At 56.5% G+C, this 22,347-nt stretch overlaps 1 protein-coding gene across 1 annotated transcript; it reads right to left on the bottom strand.

Moving 5' to 3' along the window:
- Positions 1–9,232: 9,232 nt before the first annotated feature.
- MYLK2 (myosin light chain kinase 2) lies at positions 9,233–21,623 on the bottom strand. Its single transcript, XM_030830591.2, has 12 exons — positions 21,572–21,623; positions 20,616–21,090; positions 19,305–19,606; positions 17,627–17,732; positions 16,964–17,057; positions 14,748–14,857; positions 14,525–14,666; positions 11,672–11,742; positions 11,422–11,550; positions 10,785–10,937; positions 10,486–10,618; positions 9,233–9,541 (listed from the first exon to the last, which is right to left on the bottom strand). The coding sequence occupies exons 1-12, from the start codon at positions 21,621–21,623 to the stop codon at positions 9,461–9,463; spliced, it is 1,848 nt and encodes a 615-aa protein (XP_030686451.2). The 3' UTR covers positions 9,233–9,460.
- Between the last annotated feature and the right edge of the window lie 724 nt (positions 21,624–22,347).

Genomic DNA, 22,347 nt, shown 5'->3' with positions numbered 1-22,347 from the left:
TGAGGCTGGGCTGGACCAAGGGGCTGATTCTCCAGCCCCAAACTCTGTGACAGCACCTCACATTGCGAGCAGCCACAATACCTGTGACCATCTGTGGCAGTTATCCTGTCCTGGGCTCGTGTATATCCTTTCAACGAATCCTGGGTGGTACGGAATGTTACCTCCATTTAACAGTGGTGGAAACTGAGACTCAAAGAAGTTGGGGCTCACTAGCTCCGGCTCCAAATGACCAATGAGTGGCAGAGAGGAAATCAAAACCAGGTCTGTGTGGCTCTGCCCCCCTGCCCCTACCTGCAGTTTGCGTGAGGATGCAGCGTGGCCCACAGGGTGACCCCCGCCAGAGGGAGGCGGGCTTTTTTTGAATCCTGGCATGCCAGGGTTCAAAAGCCACCCCTCACCCCTTGCACAGACAGGGAACCCAAGGTTCAAAAGGCAGGCACACTTCCCTTGTCTGGATTTCCGGCGTGACTGGGAGAACTCCCCGAGCCCCCAGCTCTCTGAGGTCTCCTGGTGACGCTGAGAAAGAATTTCCCTCATGGGGGGAGGCGGTGGCTACCCTGGGTACAGATTAGAAGAGACTGAGCCTTGACCTTTGGCCTTCTGTAGCTGCCCCCTTGGGTAGAAGCAGGAGAGGTGGGTATAGTCGTGGTCCCCATCAGAGGAACAACTTAGGGACCTGAAACCTCACTGTCCCCATACCCTCCAACACCAGACTTGCTGAGGCAGATGGCTTTCTTCCGGAACTTCAGTCCCCCCACCTGGATCATGCGTATAGGGAGAGAAGAGGGGCCAAGGATACTTTCTGGTCTTTGCTGGAGGGTCTTATGTCCCATGAGGTGATGCTCAGGTGGCTGGAGACCCCTTTGCTGGGCAGGCAGCCCTGTCCCCTCCAAAACATCCCCCTCGGGCAGGCGGCCACGCTGGCTTCAGTCTCTGTGGCTCCCTCCTCCCTCCGCAGGTCCCCTGGGGCCTGGGAGGAAGTGAGCCCGGCTGGACAGCCCCAACTGTCTGGTTCCCACAGACTCCAGAGCCGGGGTGGAGGGGGCACCTGCAGGGTGCGGGCTCAGTGTGGCCAGAAGGGGGTGGAAGAATGCCCGGCCAGCTGTGAGGACCCTCCCTAGCGTGTGTGCCGGACCCCAGCCTGGAACCCATGGAGCAATGGGGGGAAGGAAAGAGGGTCTGTCCTGTCGCATTCAGGCGGCCTCGTGGCTGAAAGGGGAGGGGACAGAGGCCTGCAAGAGCAGGGCACGGGTGAGGAGAGGTTCGCACCACCGTGTGTGCCTGAGTGGGTCAGTACGTCTCCGTGTGTACATGAGTGTGTGTGTGTGTGATGCGCAGAGACAGTTACGGAGACAAGGACAGATTCGGGGGGGGCGGGGGTTCTTTCTCAGCTGGGTCAGGGAAAGAGGCCTCTGCCGGGCACTGTTCCCTGTGGTGCATTCCTGTGGAGACCTGGTGACCCCAGTCCCTTCCCAGCCTGTGTCCTGAGCTTGTAGGAGGATGGGGAGGCTGGCCCGACTCGGGGATCCCAGGCTTCTGCATCCTGCCCCGCCCACCCCAACCCCCGATGAGGTTGAGCATCTAACTGGGGTGGGAGCCTGGGGGGAAGAAAACTGCCCATGCTCTGAGGTAGGGGAACATGCAGAGGGATCAAGTGCACACAGAGGCACAGACTTAGCTCTGGGCATGAACCCCCTCCATGTCCCTCTCTGGTCCCTCCAGAGAGTCAAGAAGTGAAGACAGTCCCCTCAGCCCCTAAGCAGGGCCCTGGGCTCAGAGCCTGCCTTGGACTTGCTGTGTGAGCCTGGACCAGTGCCCATCTCTCTGGGCCCTGATTTCACTCCCTTTGTCCAGTGAGGAGGTTGCAGGGTGAGGGAAAAGGGCAGCCTGACTCTTTGAATCCGGATCCCAGGGAGGGTCTAACCTGGGGGACAGCCTGGAAGGGATCCCATCCCCAGAAATACTGGACCAGGAGGCCCAGACACCATGATCTCATGTTGCCCTCTGCTTGCTGCAGAGGCCTGGGGACCCCACCCACTGGGCCTCCTGCCCTCACATTCTTTCCATGACCAACAGACACCCCCTGCCTCTGGCCTGGCCACCCAGGGGTGGACAGTGCTTAGCAGAGATTCCGAATGCCTAAGCTGGGCCGACCCAGAGAAAGCTCCTTGGCACAGATGGAGAGACCAAGGCCAGAGAAGGTAAGTGACATGCCCAAGGTCACACAGCAGGGCAGGAGTACCCCTCTGCTGCCTTAACTGTAGAGCTCTAGGGGACAGGGGCCACCCCATCTGACTCTCCTCCCTGGAGGCTGGTCTGTCTCCAGGAGGCGATCCCAGCCCCCACTCCTCCTCAGCAGGTCGGAGCAAAAGAGGGTGCCGAGGGGCCTTGTAGAGTTAGACTAAATCGAAATCTAAAATTGCAGGATCAGTGGTGTTTCAGAATATTCCAGAGTTTTTAATCACAGCAGCTCAGATTCTTGGAATATCAGAATTAAAAGGGCGTCTCCTGCCTGATTTCTGAATCCCCTCTACACCAAGCAGTTCATATCCGGTGAGGGGGGCGGGTTCCAGGAAAGGGGAGCCTGCTGCTTTCAGAGCCGGCCCCTTCCCGACCAAGTTTGGCAGCTCTGAAGGGCAGTCAGGAAGTTCTTCACCTGCTGGTCCTTTGGTCTCTGCTCTCTCTGCCTCCAGGGAGGCTACCCCCACCCACAGGGCTGGGCCTTCCTCAGCCTCTCCTCCACCCTCCACATCTTATCTCCCTGCGCCTCTCCGCCCACCAGCTTCCTTCCCTGGTTTATGGCATTCCACTGCCCTGAGTTCCAAGCTCCTTCCCACACCCCAGACAGCGCCTGGGCCAGGGTGGGGAGACGCTCTCCCTTGGCGGGGCGGGCACTCTGAGGCCACCACAGAAATGAGGAAGACGGTGGGGGGAGCTTGTGTCGGCCGGCCTGGCATGTCTGCCTACTGGGAGTGTACAAACCCAGGAATCCAGGCCTCAGCCAGAATGTCGCCTCCCGTCACCCCTGAAAGGCCAGGCTCCCAGAGGCAGTAGGTACAGCAGCTAAGAGCAGGGGCTCTGGACTCCAACTGGCTGGCTTCAGATCCCAGCTGTCACTTCCTAGCTGTGTGACCTTGAGCAAGTTGCTTCCCCTCTCTGGGTTTCCCTCATCTAAAACATGTGGACACTAACAGTACTATATCCATGGGATTGTTGTCAGGATTATATGAATTAATACTTGCAAAGTGCTTCGAACAGGGTCTGACACATGGAAACAGCAATGTAAGTGTTTAAGTAAAATAAATATTTCGGCCCTGGGGGCTTGTCTTCTTAACCTGATTTACCCACCAGGAAGGTCTAGCTGCTGTAGAGGTGGGAAGATGCAGGGGGAGGGAAGGTTGTTATATACACAAAGCTTTGGATTCAATTCCTGGCATCTTTACTTCCTTGCTGTGTGACCTCGAGCAAGTAGATTCACTTCTCTGAGTACTAGTTTCTTCATCTGTAAAATGGGGCAATGATTTCAGCCCCCAGGACTGGCATGCGGGAAACCTCACCTTGCACGATATGTGTACAATTCAGTCAACACGAATGCAATGGGACATCTGAAATTAATATAATAGTGTACATCAACTACTGGAACGTGAAACAGCCCCACTGGAGGGCCTTGTACCCTCAGCCCAGTCCTCTCTGCCCATTTGTTGCACACGGCAAAACCTCCTTCCCCACAGGTCCAGACCCCCAGGTGTCTAATCCCCTGTTCCTGCCCTGCTGGTAATTGGGTGGTGACTCAGGGAGGCAGCTGGTGGGGCTGAAGGAAGTGGTTCCAGGCTAAAAACAGACCAGAGTCCCATTTAGTCCCACAGTCCGCCAGAACCCTGCCTGTGGCCCCTGGAAAGGCCAGGGCTGCCTCCGCCAGACCACAGTCCTCTGGTGCCCTGATCTCTCCGGGAGACAGACAGGAGGCTCACCCTCGCGAGCTGAGTTAAGGCAGCTGACTCCTCTGTGAGTGTTTCCACCTCTAGGCCTTTGCACTGGCTGTTCCCTCGGCCTGGAATGCTCACCCCCACTAGCTGACTTCTCAGCCTCCAGAGCCCAAGTTAAACATCACCTCCTCCGAGAAGACAACCCTCACCTCCTTATCTGATTGGATGCCTCTAGATTTTTCTCCACCTCTGCATCCTATTTGTTTCCTCCACTTGGCACCTGTTGCAATGTGGAATTCTGCATCTCTGTGTGCATTCCCTTCTGCTTGTCTCTGCCTTTGTGTCATAAGCCTCTGGGGGCAGGGGCTGGGTCTGCCTTACTCACTTTATCCACTTCCCTAACCCACTGGCTGGCATATAGCAGGCCCTCAATAAAGATTTGCTGAGTGGATAAATGGATAAATCCATTTGCCGTGGATTAAATCTCAGAGGACCCGCCCAGGGGCTTCCTGGCTCACTCAGAGCCAAAGGCCAAGTCCTTACAGGCCTGTGTGATCTGGTTTCAGCTGCTCTTGCCCTCTCCGCCCCCACTCCAAGCAGCCTTTGCATTTGCTAGTCCTTCTGCCTGGACTGATCTTCACTCCCTCAAGCCTTTCAGTCTCTGTTCTGAGACTCGCTGACCACCGCATCCCCCATCCACCCCACCAACGCGCTCTAAGTTCATTATTGCTGTCCAGGGTCTGTCTCCCAACAGAAGGAGGCTCCGCCGGGCCAGGGGTTTTTGTCTATTGGTTGCTTGTCCCCAGCACTTAGAACAGTGTCTGGAACAAAGTAGGGGCTGGAGAAATAGTTGTGGAACAAGCATAAGCTGAGCAGCCTGGCCAGGTGCTAGATCTGCACAGCTCATGTCGCTTTTGCATTGACCCTGGGAGGCAAGTACTATTATCCCATTTTACAGACAGGAAACTGAGGCTCAGAGAGGGCAAATAAGTAGATGTGAACCCCATTCTGCCTGACCTGCACCCAGTCTCTCTGTTATCAGCCTGTCTCCCTGGCGGTGTATGAGGTCTGCAGCTCCCACCTCCTGTCCCCACAATCCTCACAGCCCCTCAAGCAGACACGGCCCAACCTCCCTCTGGCCTCCCTGCCTCCAGTCTCTCCCTCACTGACATCCCTGGCTGCAGGGATCCTTCTAAACCACAGATCTGATCATGTCCCTCCTTCGTTCAGAACCCTTCCATGGCCCCCTATGGCCCCAATTCAGCCTGGCATTTGAGACTCCCACCAAATTCTCCAGATTACTTCTTGCTTCCTCATGTGCAAAAGCCCCCTGGGATGCTCCAGGACAAGGTTGTTCTCAGCTCCAAGTCTTTGGAGCTGCCTGGAACACCCCCTCCCCGCAGCACACGCTCTATTTGGAAGAGGCCTGCTCCTTCTTTGCTCTCAGCTTGACTGTCACTCCCACTGGAGAGGAGAGAATAGAAGCTAGTGTCTTCTTCCACACCCTTCCAGCTTCACCATGATCCCCAACCTCCCAACCCTGGGGTTCCAGATGCTGTGAACTCCCTGAAGACCGAGACCATGACTAATTCATCTCCAGGCTCTGGGTTAGGGCCAGGCCCAGAAAAGGGCCTCAAGAAATAGCTGTGAAGTAATTGGATGAGTCTGAAGTCAGGCCACCTGCTTTGCATCCTGACCCCACTATTTACTAGCTGGGACCCCATGGACTTGTCCATCACCTCCCTGTGCCTCAGTTTCCTCATCTGTGAACCGCTGATAAGGAAATACCCACTCATGGGGGGAAATGAAATGACTGCGTACATGGGAATCACTTGGCACTGTGCCTGGTGCTCGGTAAATAACACCCATTAGAGTGAAGGAAGGAACAGGTGTGTGGGCAGCTGCACGAGCGGGCGCTTGGTCCAGGTGGGCACATCCTTCAGGACAGCCCTGGCTGCTTCACACCCTCGGGGCAGCCCTGTCACTGGCTGAATCTTTTCCCACAGCTGCCCTGCTGGGTCCAAGGTGGCCAGTGGAATTCGAGGCCACTGGACGCCGACAGGAAAAGGCAACGTCACCAGCCCTCGTGTAATCCAAACCAGATGCGGCCTCAGACCCATGGGGGTGGTCACTGTGGGCCTGGCCAAGGCCCAGAGGCAGGAAATAGTCTTGGAGGAACGCTCTCTGGGCTGGGACCCGTCGGGAGGAGCTGTCCTGTTGAGGGTGTTAACCCTTCTGAGCCCACAAGGGGGGCCCAGGACAGTGTGCAGGAGCAGCTCGTGGTCCTGGCCCCGTGAGGCACAGAGCCCCTTGCAGGGAAGGTTACAGCATCGGCATTGTGATGGGCGCCGGTCAGGGGGAGCCCACAACACAGGCATGGGGTGGGCAGGGCACACCAAGGAAGGGGCAGGGGATTCTTGCCGCCGGCTGCCCGGGACTGGCAGAACCCCAGACCCAGACCTGGAGCTTTGGTCCTGGCTCTGGCTCCAGCTGGCAGGCCCAAACGAGCATAGATCCACTCCCTCTCTTGGGTGGCTCAGAGGCTGCTGGGAATGGAAGTGCTAGTGCAGGTCATGGGGCTGGGCCCCAGCCTACAGAAAGACTGAGACTCAGTCCCACCCCAGGGGCTGCCACACCAGCTTTCTCCTGGGTGTGCTCTGTGGCCCTGGGGGAGCAAATTTTCTCTGAATTCCCATCATTTCCCATCCATATTGTTGAGTTCATATCCTTTACTTCCAGGGACTAGGGGAGGCCCAAAGGAGGCACCTGATGAATCAAAAAGAGCTTTCTAAGATGTGCTCCCAGGACCAGATAGGGATAGAGGCAGTGGTCAGCCCTGTTCCATGGTTCTGGGTGGGCTTCCTTCCCAGGACATGTTAATTTGCTGTGTGGCCTTGGGCAGCTCACTTTCCCTCTCTGAACCTGTTTCCTCACCTGTGAAATAGGGTGAATGAGCACCCTATCCCATCTCTGGATTGTTACAATGGCCCTCAGAGTGGCAGAGGACAGTGGAGCTGAGGCTGTCATTTGCATTTTATAGAGGACAGTGGAGCTGAGGTTGTCATTTGCATTTTATAGAGGAGGAAATTGAGGCCTGTGCTGGGAGTCACGAGTCCTGGGTTCTAGTCCCAGCTGTTGCTGTCTCTGCTGAGGAGCCTTCTCATTTTGGCCTCGGTTTCCCTAGCTGGATCCAGGCCCTGGATCTCTGTGCTGGCTGGACCTCATTTCCTTACCCCTCCACTATGGCAGTGACTCATCCCTCATCATCACGCTGTGTGGCCGAGGCTCAGCCTGGGCGGGGGCCAGCAAGGCTGAGAGAACTCAGAGGAAACCACAGGCCTGGCCCAGCTAGCAGGTGGCGGGCGGACAGGCAGGCAGGGATCAACAGCCCTAGAGGCCTTGCCCATAAGCACATCTCCCACCAAGAGCCTAAGCCAGGCTCCCCAGGCCCCCCAAGCCCCAAGTGCAAGCCCCAGCAGGCTCAGATTCCAAAGTCCCCCATACCCTGCCTCATGTGGCACCTGCTGTAGGGGGACTCCGCAGCCATCTGCTGGAACAGGGCAGGGGTAGGGGTGACGACCTGGCCTTGCCCTCCAGGCCAATATTCATGGAAGCAGGGGGTGGAAGGATGAATGGTCAAGGTCTCCGTCCAAGATTTCTCAGAGGCAGATAATGTGGTGGTGAAGAGCAGGGGCTCTGGGCCCAGACTGTCTGGGTACAAATCCTGGCTCTGCCATTGACTAGCTGTGTGACCCTGAGCAAATGGCTTAGCTTTCCTGAGGCTTGGCTGCCCCATCGGAGAAATGGACATAACACTGCCCACCGTGCAGGATCACTGGAAGCAGAGTCACGTGAACACGCAGAGCTGGGCCAGGGCTGCACCCTGCAAGCACTCAGTGCACGTGAGCTGTTGTTACTGCCATTCCTGCTGGAACCAATAAGCCCCCAGCAGGCAGACCAGCTGCCCCACTTAAGCCAGTCCCACTTCTGAGTCAGCTGTCCTCACAGCCAGAAAGGCTGCACCCTATTGGGGTTAAGCTCTCTTGCCCTCTGGGCTGCCCCCTCCAGCAGATGGAGCCCCTCCCCTGCCTTGCAGGCCTGGGGTGAGGCGGGCTGGGGCCCATAGGAGGGACCGGAGAACAGCTGTCTCCCCCAGGCCTCCTGGAGGACACCCACCACTGCAGGCCCAAACCTCTGGCTCCACCTGGAGACTCTGCTTTCTGCTTACACCTTGTTCGGTGAGAAGCGGAGTGGGCTTGCGGGCAGAGCCTTGCTATGGGAGGTAGAAGAGTCCAGTTCAAGGCCCGGCTTCTGACTTGTTGAAAGGCCTTCAAGTTCCTTCCCCTCTCTAAGCCTCAGTTTCCATCCTCTGAAAAAGAGGAATAATAATAATATCTACCTCATGACCTCATAAATGAGTTAATAGACATACAAGCACTTAAATGGAGCCTGACACACAGTGAGGCCACCCCTAAATGTTGGCTGGTGCTGTGCCCTCCCTCTCACAGATGAGAAACCGAGGCACAAAGCGGGCTGCCACTTGCCTAGATCACACACTGGGTAGCCTGGCTCCTGAGGCTGCTAAGGCGCCTGGCCCGCAGCAGTGATCCGTGAACGGTGGCCCGCTGAGGCCCCGCCCGGGCGCACACACCGTGAAAGGAGGCCACTTCCAACCTGTACATTTATTTACAAGGCACAAGCTGAGAGCGGGTTGGGGGCTGCCGACGGCCTTCCCACGCCTCCTGGGCCTGCTGACGCCATCATCCGAGGCCGTGGGTGACCCTTGGAATGGGGGCCAGAGTGGCTGGGTTGGGCCGGCTTGGCCTTCAGGAAAGCTCGGGGGTGGTCTCCCCTGTCCTCCAGGCCTCTCCCCTCCCCCTCCACCAGGCCCGGGCTGGGTGTCCTCTCTCACACAGAGTTCCTGTGTGTTGGTGGTCGCAAGGAAGGTGGGCGGGCGCCGGGCCAGACCAGATGGTGTGTCAGGCCTTATCTGCTGGGAGTGGGGAGGCGGGTGGGGGCATGGAGGTCCTCCTTCACAAAGCCTGCTCTGTCTCCCCTGGCAGCTGCGCCTTAGGAATCGCCGTCTGCCTTCCTGCCCCACCAAGGACCTCCCACCCCCAACTGCAGAAACCCCATATGCCAGGAGCCCCAGCCCTCCTGCTCTAGCTAGGAGCAAGCCCAGGCCAGGGATGCCCCAGGTGAGGCCAAGCAGGGGTCACCAGAGCAGCAGTTCCGAGAAGGTGAGCCGGGCGGCGTCTCGGCAGGGCCCGTGGCATCTGGGCTGTGGCTGACGGGCCGGAGCCCTGTCTGGGGAGGCAGTAGCAGGATGGAGTCAGGCCATATCCGAGGCAGCGCACGTCGGGGAAGCAGTCACTGCGCGGGGGCACGGGAGCCCCGAGCCTCCCAGCCTGGTGCAGCCTTGTCCTGGCCAGTCAGCCCCGGCAATCTGGCCCGTCTGCTCCAGCCTTCTGGGCTGTGTGGCCTCAGCCCCGGCCACTGTGCGGCTGCGTCCAGGCCTCAGCTGCTCCTGGGGCTCAGACCCCCAGAGCCATCAGTGACCCTGAGCTGCTGATCTTCTTGAAGCGGTTGGCAGCACTGACAGCAATGAAGTTTTTCTGAGAGATGAGGGAGAGGGGTCCCAGTCAGCAGCAGGGCAGGGGGAAAGCTGGAGGACAGCTGAGTGTCTCCCAAGGTCACCTTCATTCCAGGAGGGCTCCATGCCAGGGAGGGCGCAGTGCCCAAAATGGCCGCAGGGGGCGCCATGACACTGCAGCCTCCAGGACTCCCTCCCTCATTCAACCTGAGTACCCCTCTGCTCAAGGCAGTACAGTGGTTCCTATTTCACTCCAAGTAAAAACCCCTCATCATGGCCGAGTCCCTCCACGCCCTGCCTCCCAATCCTCTTGGACATCTCCCTTACCCCTTGCTTCTTCCACTCCAGCCGTGCTGGCTTCCTACCTGTTCCTCACACTTGACCACCATGCTTCTGCCTCAGGGCCTTTGCACCAGCTGTTCCCTCTGCCTGGCACACTCCTCCCCCCATACCAGCCTGGCTCAGCCCTCACCTCCTTCAGGTTTTTGTTCACATGTTCCTTCTCAGTGTGCCCTCCCTGGCCACCCTACTAAGAAGTGCAGCCTCTCCCCAGAACTCCCGACCATCCTTATTTTTTCCTAGAGCCCTTCCTTAACTCCTTTTAGCAACTCTCCATCCTCTACCAAAAGCAAGTCCACAAAGCCTGAAATCTTTGTCTCTTTGTCCACTGCTGTATCCCCAGTGCCTAGAGGTAGTGTATGCTCAAGAAATATTTGTGAAATGAGGGGAGGAAGCCTGTGATGGGGTCAGAGAACTTTTCCTGAGCCCGAGCCACAAATGGACACCCCTCCCTACGGTGGAGATGGGTGGGTGGAGGGCCACTACCCAGGGCAGTAGCCAGCCCAGGACAAGAAGAGAAAAACCAATTCTGTTTTCCAGACCGAACCGGCTGACACAGGGCTAGTGGGGCCAGGACTCTTCCTGCCCTGTATCCCCCGCTCCGCCCCACCCTCAGTTCTGTGGTACCTTCCAGCGCCTCTTCATGAGGTATTTCTTAAGCAAGATCTGGGACTTGAGGCGTCGGTTACAGCGCTTGGCTTTCTCTGCCAGATTGTTGAGCCAGGGGTGGGCGAGGCACTGGGCAGCGTTCATCCGGGCTCTGTGGGGAGGGGGCAGTGCGGTGAGGGTAGGTGGCAGGCCAGGGAGGCACCACCCCACTGGCCTCCTGGCCCAGTTCCCGCCCAGCGGGCACACACACACACACACACACACACACACACACTGGGCTTGCACACACGGGGTTCGTGTCCTGGGGTGAGCCTCACCTCTGGTTCTTGACGATGAGGTTGGAGACAAAGTCTTTGGCCTCGTCTGACACGGCCTCAAAGGTCTCCTCATCAAAGTACCAGTTGCCCGATAGAACGTTGTTCAGGGTCTCGGTGTCATCGTCTCCCAGGAAGGGGGAGAGGCCACTCAGCCTAGAGGGAGGGGTTGGCAGGGAGCAGGGAGGTGAGATTGGGTCAGGGATGGGGACAGAGCCTAGGAAGCAGCACCATGCACTGAAAAGACCCCCAGCCTCTCATATGGGACAGACCTGGGTTTGAATCTGGCTGGGTGACCTTGGGCAAGTCACTTCCCCTCTCTGACCCTCACTCTTCTCATCTGTAAAATGGGCATAATCATCCCAGCTTCCCAGGGTTAGAGTGAAGAAGAGGAATGATGAGTGCACTGGGTCATCAAAGCTCTGCTGCCCAGAGCCCTGGGCTGGGACACTATGCCTTTGGGGGCCTTGGTTTCTCCATCTATAAAATGGGTACAGAGTTCCCTTTCCTGGTTCGCCCTAGCACGCCCAACGCCGCACAAACCCCTGACTGAGGGAGTGGGGAGGTGGAAGCAATCTAGGCCTCAGCTGCCCACCCATGTGCCCCAACCCCATAAACAACAGGCACCCTCAGGACTCACAGCATGTAGGTGATGACCCCCAGGCTCCACATGTCTGTCTTATCAGAGATTTGGTCATAATTCACCACTTCAGGTGACAGGAATTCTGGGGTCCCAAAATTCACTTTCAGCTTCTCGTTGGGGTTATACCTGGAGGTGAGGCCAAGAGCTCAGAGCACAACTCCCAGGCCATTCCCAGACACCCTCCAACCTTCCCCCAGCCCTGCCCACCTGGAGGCTGGCCCTGCCATGCCACCCACCCAGGTGGTACCTCCGTGCCAGGCCGAAGTCAATGATCTTCACCAAATGGCCCGTGGTGTTGACACACAGGATGTTCTCTGGCTGAGGAGAAGGGGGTGGCCTGGATTGACCTCTGACCTGGCTCACCCTCCCTCCCCGCCCAGGTCCATCCAAGTCCCAGGCTCCCAGGACTAGAGGCCCAGGCTGCCAGAGTGGACAGCCCATCAGAGACCCTCAGACCTGCCTGCTCCAGGCAAAGAGGAGGATCCTGACGCCCGAGAGGAGCTCTTCCAGGGCAGGAACCACCTCCTCCAGGCCTCCTTGCTCCCCACCCTCAGCGTCTAACAAAGCGCCCAGCAGACACTCAACCAAGGCTCCCAGAAATCCTGTGCCCCAAGCACAGGTGAATATGTGAGTAACATGCAAGGCTAGTCCCTCCCACTCTGGGCCTCCATTTCCTCCTCATGTAACACAAGGACAGAGGACTAATCTGAGGTTGCAGGGCAGAAACATCGTAAGTAGTTAACAATGGTTAAAAGGCAGATTTTGCACAAAAACCCTGATTTTCAGCACCTCCTGAAACACTGGAAGCCCCAGCCACATGGCCACACACGGCTGGGAGGGAGTTGCCCCTGACCCCTGTGATGGGCAGAAGTCCTCCACTTCCCCGGGGCCTCCGCCTCGTTTAATGGGGTTCTGTTCTTCGTCTGGGCTTTGTGTGCATCTGATCTGAGGCCCCAACTGATAGGTTTTCTGAAGGTCCTTTCACACTGCTGCATTCATTCAGAGCAGGATGCTAGTGACTTCAGCAGCCCAACCCAGTGCTCCCCGAAACAGGGAAAGGAAAGAAAGGCCCCAGGACACAATTGGTAGGGGAAATGAGACAGATTCAGACCTCCTTTTGGAGGACAGGGGACTTCCTGAAAAGCCCTGCAGCCAGAGCCCTGGGAAGTGCCTTCAGGCTATGGTTCACCCAAGTGACTTGACGTGAAACCCTTTATTGATGAAAAACTTACTGCTTTCCTGAAAAAAAACACACTTTAGGATACAGAGACTTAAGGTTGACCTTCTTCCCAGGACACTGCATTTTAATTGGAGACCCTGCCCTACCCCAAAGAAAATGGCTTTCGTGGGAGAAGGGCAGGCTCCGATGCCACCACGCAGGCACCCACTCTGTCCAGAAACTCAGGAGTCACCCACACTCCTTCCTTTCCCTCCGCCCTCCCCCATCCAAACCATCAGAAACCCAGCTGGCTCTATTTTCAGAATGCATCCATCATCTGACCACTTCCCATCCCTCCCCCACTGCCACTGGTTCCAGACCCATCATCTCTCTCCTGGCTTATTATGACCGCCTCCTAAATGCCCTGCTGCCACGGTGGCCCCACTGAAACTCATCTCTTTACCCTCCTCGCTTCCTCGCTTGTCAGTGGGGATGATAACAGCAACCTGACCCAATGGGCTGTCACACACTCTGAACACACCCTGAGCAGCTCTGACCACTAGTAAGCACGGTGGAGGTGTTAGCCCACAGCAGCGGGAGCATCTCCTGCTTTGGACCTCGAATGCTCCAGCCCTTGCCTGCTTCTCCAGTTACACCTTGTATGTTTCCCCATTACTCTCACGTACTTTTTCGTAACACTTTTAATGGTTTAAAATGATCTATTCATTGGGTTATTACTGTATGAATGTCTGTTTCCCCTATGACCTGTAGGCTCCGTGGGACAGGGGCGTGTCCTCATGATCTTGATGGTAATGCCCATGCCCAGCACTGTGCACAGTAGCACAGGAGCAGGTACTTGGTACGTATCTACCAAGTGAATGAATGAAAGGACCATCCACTTTGCTAACGCACATCAGTGTTCAGAATTCATCTTCTCCACTAGCCTTGCCACTGATCCCACAAACATTAACACCTGCCATAAGGATGGAGCTACCCGCTACTCATGGGGCTCCTGCCCACTCCACGCCACGGCCATGTCTCAGCTCCAGACAGCCACTGCCCGCTGATCAGAGTTGGTGGGATGCGTGAAATCTGTTTGCTCTCCCTGAACTGCTACATGCAGGGTACTGATGAGCAAGGCCAGAAGAGAGACATCAGCTTTCACTACACATTTCGTTAGCACCTGCCACGCGTGTATCGCTGCACCGACACTATACTTGCTGATGTGTTTTTCTGACTCCCCTTCTAGAATGTAAGCTCCATGAGGGCAGGCGTTTTTATCTATTTTGTTCACCACTGGATCTCCACCACCTAGAACACTGCCTGGCATCTAGTAGGCCGTCAACAGATATTTGTGGAATAAATGAACAAACATTCGCAGTGCCTGTCAGAGGCCTGCACTGAGGCAGGCGCTTTTGCAACGCTTATCAGCAAGTTTCACGTGTGAGACACTGAGTGTGGGGCAAGAGACCCTTTCAGCAAGTACTTAGTACCAGACTAGGAGCTCCTGAGAGCTGGGACCAAGTCTTTTTTGCTCTCTGATATGTCCCCTGACTCCTGGTACTTACTAAATGCTCGATAAACCCTTTTTTTTTTTTTTTTTGCGGTACGCGGGCCTCTCACTGTTGTGGCCTCTCCCGTTGCGGAGCACAGGCTCCGGACGCGCAGGCTCAGCGGCCATGGCTCACGGGCCCAGCTGCTCCGCGGCATGTGGGATCTTCCTGGACCGGGGCACGAACCCGCGTCCCCTGCATCGGCAGGTGGACTCTTAACCACTGAGCCACCAGGGAAGCCCTCAATACACCCTTTTTGAATCTACAGATGGAAGGCTGGATGGAGGAGGAGGAGGGGTTGGGGGATGGAGGGATGGCTGGCTGCGACGCTGGTCTCAGGTGGTTGGAGGCCGCTCCCGACCCCTCCCGGGAGCCCCCACCCCAGTACCTTGAGGTCCAGGTGCAGAACCCTCATCTTGTGCATAAAGAGGATCCCGTCGCAGATCTGCCGGACAAACACCATGGTGTCCACCTCAGTCAGATGGTAGTCCTCGTCCACAATCCTCTCGAAGAGCTCGCCGCCCTCGATGCTGTGTGCACAGACCCCTCTGCAGGCTTGCTTCAGGGCCCGCTGCCCCCTCCCCAGGCCCCACCCCACTGATGGCACTCACTACTCCATGAAGAGGACGATCTCGTGCGAGGTCTCAATAGCTGCATAGAGCTGGATCAGGTTGCGGTGGTTCAGCTGGTTCATAACCTCGATCTCAAGCATCACCATTTCCTGGGGACCAGGGAAGTCAGGGGTACCATCCGAGCATCATTACTCCCTGCCCTCCACCCTCCACACCTTCGCCCTTGACCAGACCTGTTGGGCCTTGCCTGGACCACTGCCCACCTCCTCCTCGCTGGTCTCCTCACCTCCCACCTCTCCCCACCCTCAAGCCTGTGTCCTCACCACACAGTCACTCCTGCTGGGACACCTTTCCTTTGCTGGTTCTTCTCTTCCCCCTGGCTGAACAGTGGGCTCCATCCTCCCTGCTCAGCACTACCCGCTCTATACTCTACCCCCGGGCGTTCTCCTCAAGTACCAGGACTTGAAATTCCATCCAAATGTGATTGATTTCCAAATCCATATCTCCACCCCTGAGTGCTCCTTTAAACTCCAGACACCAATCTCTCCAACTGCCTACCTTCCCTCCCCTTGAATGTCTGACTAACAGGCATCTCAAATCTCTCATGTCCAAAATTAAACTCTTGATACCACCCCTTCCCCACAATTGAGTTGCCCCCAGCTTGCCCATCAGCAAAAGACCATCACTCTTCACCTGGGTGTGCAGGACAAAAAGTTAGGAGCTTTCCTAGATTCCTGTCTTATTCTCACTTCCTCACACCCTTCATCCAACCCATCAGTAAATCCTTTGACTCTACCCTTAAGCTAGATTACAAATCCAATAATTTCTCACCTCCCCCATCACTGCCTTCCTAGTCTCAGCTGCCATTATTTGTCACTTTCAGAAAGTTTGCAAACCAGTGGTCACATCTGTGAAATCAACAATGGTAGGAATATTTACACCAGGGAAATTGGCAAATGCTACAGATCAGGTCTCTCCCCGGAACTATGCCCCCAGAGCATTGGATCACTACCTGGACTGCTCCGTTTTTCCCGTTATTCCATTCCTTGGTTGATATCTCACCTTCCAGGCCACTTCCTCAGAGAGGCCTAACCTCACTTGATCCATCTGAATGGCCCCCATCGACCCTGTTCCTACTTGGCTTTACTTTTCTTCCTAACACTTCTCAGGTCCTGACACCATGCTTTTTGTTTTAGTTTGGTTTTAGCCTCTGTCCCTGCTCTCTAGCACGTCAGGACTTGTTTACTACCATTTTCCTAGCACCTGGCAAATTCAACAGCACAGAAAAAGTGCCCAATAATTAATTAATCAACAGCTGACTCCAATTAGTTTACACAGTACATGTGTCTTGAGCATCTATGCTGAGCCAAGTCCATGATAGAGGCCTTGGACCCAGCAGTCAATAACATGGATCCAGGCCCCGTCAAGTGGAAGTGACAGAGAAAGACAGAGTCACATAGAAAATCCATGCTGTTCATATGAGCTCAGAGCCACGGTGAGGAATTCTGGGCTGCAGCACTTCCTCCGGACCTGCTTCTCCTGCTTCTCCAGGCTTCTGCTGTCTCTGCTCCCCTGGCCTTGACCTTGACTCAAGCGTTCCCAGCAGGTACCTGCCGTTTCTGGCCCTCAGGCCTTTCTTTCCACAGTCGTCTCTGTTTGAAACTCTCTCCCCCGTGAGTCAGGAGCCTCCTTTGTGACCCCCCACCCTAGCTTTCCTGAGTTACAGCTCCCACCATGCCAGCCTGCTAGGTCACCATCACCTCCTCACACACCCGACTCCCTCACTCCACATGAGCCTCTGCCTCATTCATTCAGCCATTCATTCACTCCTTGAACAAACACTGCTCTGAAGCGGGCCTGGGCTGGGTGTTAGAGGCAGAGTCCTCGAGGCCTGTTTACCCTGGTGCTCTCTGAGGGCAGGGACCAACTGACTTCCCTCTGAGACTTCCAGCACCAGCACAGGGCCTGGCCCAGAGCCTGCGCTTATCGGCACTTATTGACTTGAACCGAACAGAGGGCGTGAAGGGGGTAAGTCCCCAGGATAAATTCACTAACCGCGGGGTCAAGTTTATGGCCAGGGGCATCAGGCCCCTGTGGCAGGGCTACCTGTCTGTCTGTCTGTCTATCTGTGTGATATCTTCAGTGCATTAAGCTTTGTACACCAGGCCCCTGGTGCAGATGGGTGGGTGGAGGGAGGTGAGAGGCACCCACTCCAAGGATCCCCTCCCCCTCCCACACAGCCAGACCCCCACTACCTTGTCTTTGGGTGTCTGTTTCTTGATGACCTTGGCTGCTAACTTGAGGCCTGTGGCTTTCTCTGTGCAGGTACAGACTGCTCCAAACTTGCCACTGGAGAGAGAAGAGGCTGGGAATGAGGGAGTTCTAAGGGCCATGGGGTGAGGGGCTGTGCTCTGTTCCCTGTGAGATGGGGGCGCACATCCCAGCCAGCTCCGATTCCCTCCAGAAACTGTGAGCTCTACTGCAGGGACAATGGCTGAACCACATAGACCTCAGGCCCAGGAAGGGTAGGCTCATCAAAGGATGGCCGCTGATGTGCAGCTCGCAGACTGTGGCAGGGAGGGGCCCTGGGCCCTGGGCCCTGGGGGAGGGCACCTTCAGGACTTTTGACAAAGCAGGAGTCGCCTTGAGCGGTCAGTGGTGCCTGCAACTGAGACAGACAGGAAAATACTATATGCTTCCTATGGGAGACACTGAATGACCAGTGGTGTGTTTGTGTGAGTGACAGTGACACACCAGCCATGTGACAGGCTGCACACAAGTGTGACCATGTGGAACCAATTTTGTCCACTTGGCTCATGTCCAGTCGGAGTGTCTGGGCCTCTCATGGGGAAGATGTAAGGCCTGGGGCTCGATGCTTTCCTGCTGGTGGGCCAGGGGCTTGAGGCCCCGGCTCTCACCCGCCCAGTGCCTCCTTGGAGTTCAGGCTGAACTGACTGTTGATGTTCCCAGTCCTCAGCTCCACGATGCGGTGGGGGAACGGGGCCGGGGGTGGTGGGCAGTCATCTGTAGAGCAGAGCAAAGCCATCACAGTCAGTGCCGCGGCTGCTGAGGACCCACCCTGCCACCACACCCTCCTGCCTGGCCTGAGCCCCATCCAGGGAAGTTCAGCAAGTGATACCTGGGGGACAGCTGGCTCCAGGATAGGGGCTAGGGGCCTAGTTTCCAATTTCAGCTCTGCTACCAACACACACCCTCCTTGGGAGGCCTCTGCCTCTGTCAGAGTGGGGCTCAGCTTCTCCCGGCACAACAGTGGGGACGGCTGATTGGACTTCTCGGACACTCCCACATTATAAGGTATGAAGACTCCATCCCAAGCTATCTGCATTTCCATTAAAGAAAAAAAAAAAAAAGGCATCTATAATGGTGGAGTGCCCGATAGGGGTTACTGTGTCTGTTGCGGTGGGAGATGGGACCTGCCTACCATCCCCTCTAATAACACTGCAAGCTCTCACCAGTTGTGGAATGGGTGTCCTACCTGGACCTGGCCCAGAGGCAGAGTTGGGGGTGGGGTGGGGTGGGGGTGGGCCAGGGATGGAGATGTTGGTAGGGAGAGGCTGCCACCTAGTGACAGCATGGGGAACAGCATGGGGAACAGCATGGGGACAGACAGGCTGAGTCATGGGGAGTGGAAACCTCTTTATAAATAGCAAGAGGCCGCAGGGAAGCCGGTGATAAATCAGGCGGCCCTTGGAGGTTGTTCAGGTCCGTCACTCGAGGATGTGATCGCAGGGTGGAGTGGGCCCGGAGGTCTGGGCCACTGCTCAGGGGAGGAGGCAGGGCTCCTGGCTGCCGCCCAGCCGCCTAGGCCCTCCCACCCTGTCTGGGTGGCACTGTGCCGCTCACCAGGCAGGTTGGCGGGTCTCCCAGGGCACCTCAGCCTGGAGAAGGGGGGTTTTCAGGACACTCTGGGCTCTCCTGACCCCATCTCAACCCACCCCCAGCCCTGCCACACTCCTGCCCAGGCCCTTTTCCTATTCACCTGCTCGCCAAGCTCACTCATGCTCAGTGGCTCCCTGCTGCCCGCTGAATAAACCGTCCTCACTTAAGGCCATTCCACAGTCCTGCCCCATCTCACGTGCCCAGCTACCTTGGTCACCCTCCCCCCACCACACACACACCTGTGCTCTTCAGCTCAAGAACCCTCTATGGCTCCCAGGAGCCTCCTCACCCACCCAGGATGCAGTTTAACTACCAAAGCCTAGCACTTGAGCCTTTCTACAGATTGACTTCAAATCCCACTGTCCAGAGAATTGGTGTTTGTCCAATAACGTGCCTGATTTTTTTTTTAAAGTCCCATTTTAGTCAAAGTAGAAGAAAGTAAAAAGTGAGCTCTGGAGTCAGGCTGTCCTGACAGGTTCATATCCTGTTCTAGCTATGGGTTTGGGGTGCCCCACTTCCCTTTTTTTAACCCTCGTTTCCCCATCTCTCAAAGGGGACCAGGAACTCGTACTTCCTGGGGTTGGGTGACAGATGGATCAGGCTGGATAAGGCAGCTCAGAAGGGTTGAGTCCTCTAAGTGGGGAGACATGGGGAGCCCGCTCCCTCTTACCTAGCCCCAGGGCAGCCCCGGCCTACCCAAAATCTGGAAGCAGTCCTCCTCCCTGGCTGTGGGACTGAGGGCCTGTCCCACCTCCGATCTCTCCGAGGGAACAGCCTGGAACTCGATCCCCCTCGAGGTGTCCCCTTGCACCTCAGCCTGGCCAGCTTGGCCTGGAACCTTCTCTTCTGTTTCCTTCTGGCTGCCTTCCGGGAGGTTCTTCTCTCCTTCTGCTACCTTGGCTGGCTCAGGATCCGTGGGGCCTGGGGTCACGGGCACCCCTTCAAAGATGAGTTCTGATGCCTCATCTGGGGGCTTCTCAGCCAGCGGCTTCTCAGGGCTAGAAGTGAGAACACAGAGGTGACGCCCTCAGCAGCCACAGCCCCGCCAGCAGGCAGGTCTCCCAGAGCCCCATCTGCAATCTGGAGGTAATAAGACCCCGCCCCCACCCCACACGCGTGGGGTGATGCATCTGAATTCACTTCATACAAAATCAAGGGATGTTAATAATACCATAAACGTCTATGGTTTTTTTTTTCCTGGCCACGCCACATGGCATGCGAGATCTTAGTTCCCCGACCAGGGATGAATCTGTGCCCCCTGCAGTGGACGCGCGGAGCCCTAACCACTGGACCAACAGGGAATTCTCATGTCTGTGGTTGCTATCTTGAGTATCAATGCACTAATAGATCATTAATAACTGTTAACAGGATTGTTGATTTGGTTAATCATTATGTGGCAACAATGAGGAAGGTTATGTAGCTCTTGATTCATAAAACTGTGGTGATGCAATTGATAATGTATCAATGATATTAATTTATATTACCACATAATTCAAACTGATATGGTAAGTGTTATTATTGTGGCTTACGATAAATACATCATTAATAACCTCATTAATATGACTGGCATTCAGGTAAGGATAACGGATTGCACCATGAGACTGGTGCTATATTATGGTTCTAAGAGTATTGGTAATGATCTATCAGTCTGGTTATTAGTCATTTTTCCATATTATACCAATAATTCTATTAAGCAGACAGGTTATCTTTTCCTCCTGACATCTCAGTCCTGCCCTTGGTGAGACCCAAGTTCATGGGGTAAGGGGAACTCTGGACTCCAGATGCCTGGCGAAGAGGTCTTTGAGGACCTCTCCTGCCTGACATTCCAGGCTTCTGTGAACTATCACAAAATCCTGGTTTCTGCAGGGAGACAAAGTGGTCAGGCCGATGCCCAGGACAGAGGGAGGTGAACATCAGAACTACCCCGTCTAGCACTGAGTGTGATGACGGTGCCCAAGACAGAGGAACTGCAGGGCCCCTCCCCGCTCCCGGCCAGGGGCCATTCACCTCGAGATGGCGGCAGGGCAGCTGGGGCTGTGCAGAAAGGCGGGTGAGCCCCTCCTGGCTGCTGCTTGGCCCTCTGCTGCCTTCTTGTGCAGCTTGGGTTCTCCGAGGTCCTGGCTGCCTGGGGTCCCCTGCTTGGTCTCGGGCTTCTTGACACTGACCTCGGCTGTCGCGGTCTCCTGGGGCAGGGCGGCCGGCTGCCCAGCACTGCCCTCCGCAGGCCCCCCACCCCGGTGTCCTTCTCCCTTGGGGTCCTGGCTGCTGGTTGAGGGTTGGGCCAATGCACTATCCCCTTTCTCTGGGGCTGGGGCTTCAGCATCTTTCTTCATGGTGGGTGGATGAGGTTCTTCCTTTGGGTCTGGGGGACCAATTTCTTTCTCTGGGTCTGGGGGACCAAGTTCTTTCTCTGGGTTTGGGGGATCAGGGTCTTTCTCTGCAGCTGGGGGTCCTTCACCTGCTGCACCTTTAGGTGCCTTGTCTGCAAAGGAGGTGAAACACCAGTCAGGATCCACCCTCCTACAACTCCTTCCCCAGCTAGGCTGGCCGGAGACCAGCTCCAGGCCCAGGTCCCCACCCAGGCCACAATTGGCAAGGGCTTGTCCCACTGAGCCTCTGGGGCCACTCCATGGGCTCTAGAGGTGGGCTGCCAAGACCTCGGCGGCCCTGTGTAGGAGGCTCTGGTCTCCTGGTGGGCCTTGATGCCCCTGCCATCCCTCGCCCTGAGTGTTCAGGCGCCAACAATGGGGACTTCATGTTTTCCCAGTCTCTCTGGGGAAGGCTTCATGTTGGCCCTTGATCCAGCCCCACTGTACCAGAGATAACCCTGATTTCTTGGTCCTCCATGCACCATAAAGGAGGCCTCAGGCACAGAATTCCCCCTGAGGAACAGGCCCAACTCTGGATTAAAACAAACACCCCTTCCCAAGCTCCTCCCTCCATCTCCTGCCCCAGCTTGGCACCTGTTGATGGGCTCTGGATTCCCAGTTCCACTGCTCCGTTTTCTGTCGCCATGAGGCAGGGAGGCGTGTGCTTCTGCTTGTCTAACTCAAGTCTTTCTAGCTGCAGAAAGAAGAGAAAGGTGTGTTGGACTGCAGGATTCCTCCTCCTGTCTGGCTGAAAGGAGGCCAGGGCCAGCTGACTGAAGGGAGAGAGGCACCTGGAGCAGAGAGAGGCAATCTGGTGTCTGTCTGTCTCGCAGCGGCTGCCCAGGAGCAGTCCTGGGGCAGTTGTAAGGGATTGGGCCGGGTGGGCAGAGGCGGAGGCAGGGGCACAGGCAGGGAGGCGGGGGCGGAGGAGAGGATCTCTTACACCAGGGGCCATGCAGCTCAGACTGCCACCACCTGTCACTCTTGGCCCCCATTCAGAGGACACGGCATTCTTCCCATGAACTGACTGGGGGGAGAGTGGTGTTGGAACAAGCAGGAAGAGAAAGAGGGAGGGGGCACCTGGGGCCCTGGGGGAGCAGCCTTCTCCCAGGCTTTGCCTGGTATCTCTGGCTTAGATAAGATGTGGGGGGGCTTGAAGAAGAGGGGCTCTCAGGCAGGACTGAAGGGCAAGACTACGCCCAGGCCAGGCTCTGGCTCTGCCTGCATCTCCTGGGGTTCCCCGGAGCCTGGTTAGAACCACACAGGCCCACAGGTAATCACCCTGACCCCAGCGCCCAGCTTGGTGTCCACAAGCCCTGCCCCTGCCTCTGGATCTGCTTGGAGCATCTTTGGGTAAAAAATGGTCTCAG

Source organism: Globicephala melas, chromosome 15 (genome assembly GCF_963455315.2).
Source record: "Globicephala melas chromosome 15, mGloMel1.2, whole genome shotgun sequence".
NCBI lineage: Eukaryota > Metazoa > Chordata > Mammalia > Artiodactyla > Delphinidae > Globicephala > Globicephala melas.
Note: the sequence above shows the minus strand (reverse complement) of the source record. Positions and strands in the feature narration are given on the sequence as shown.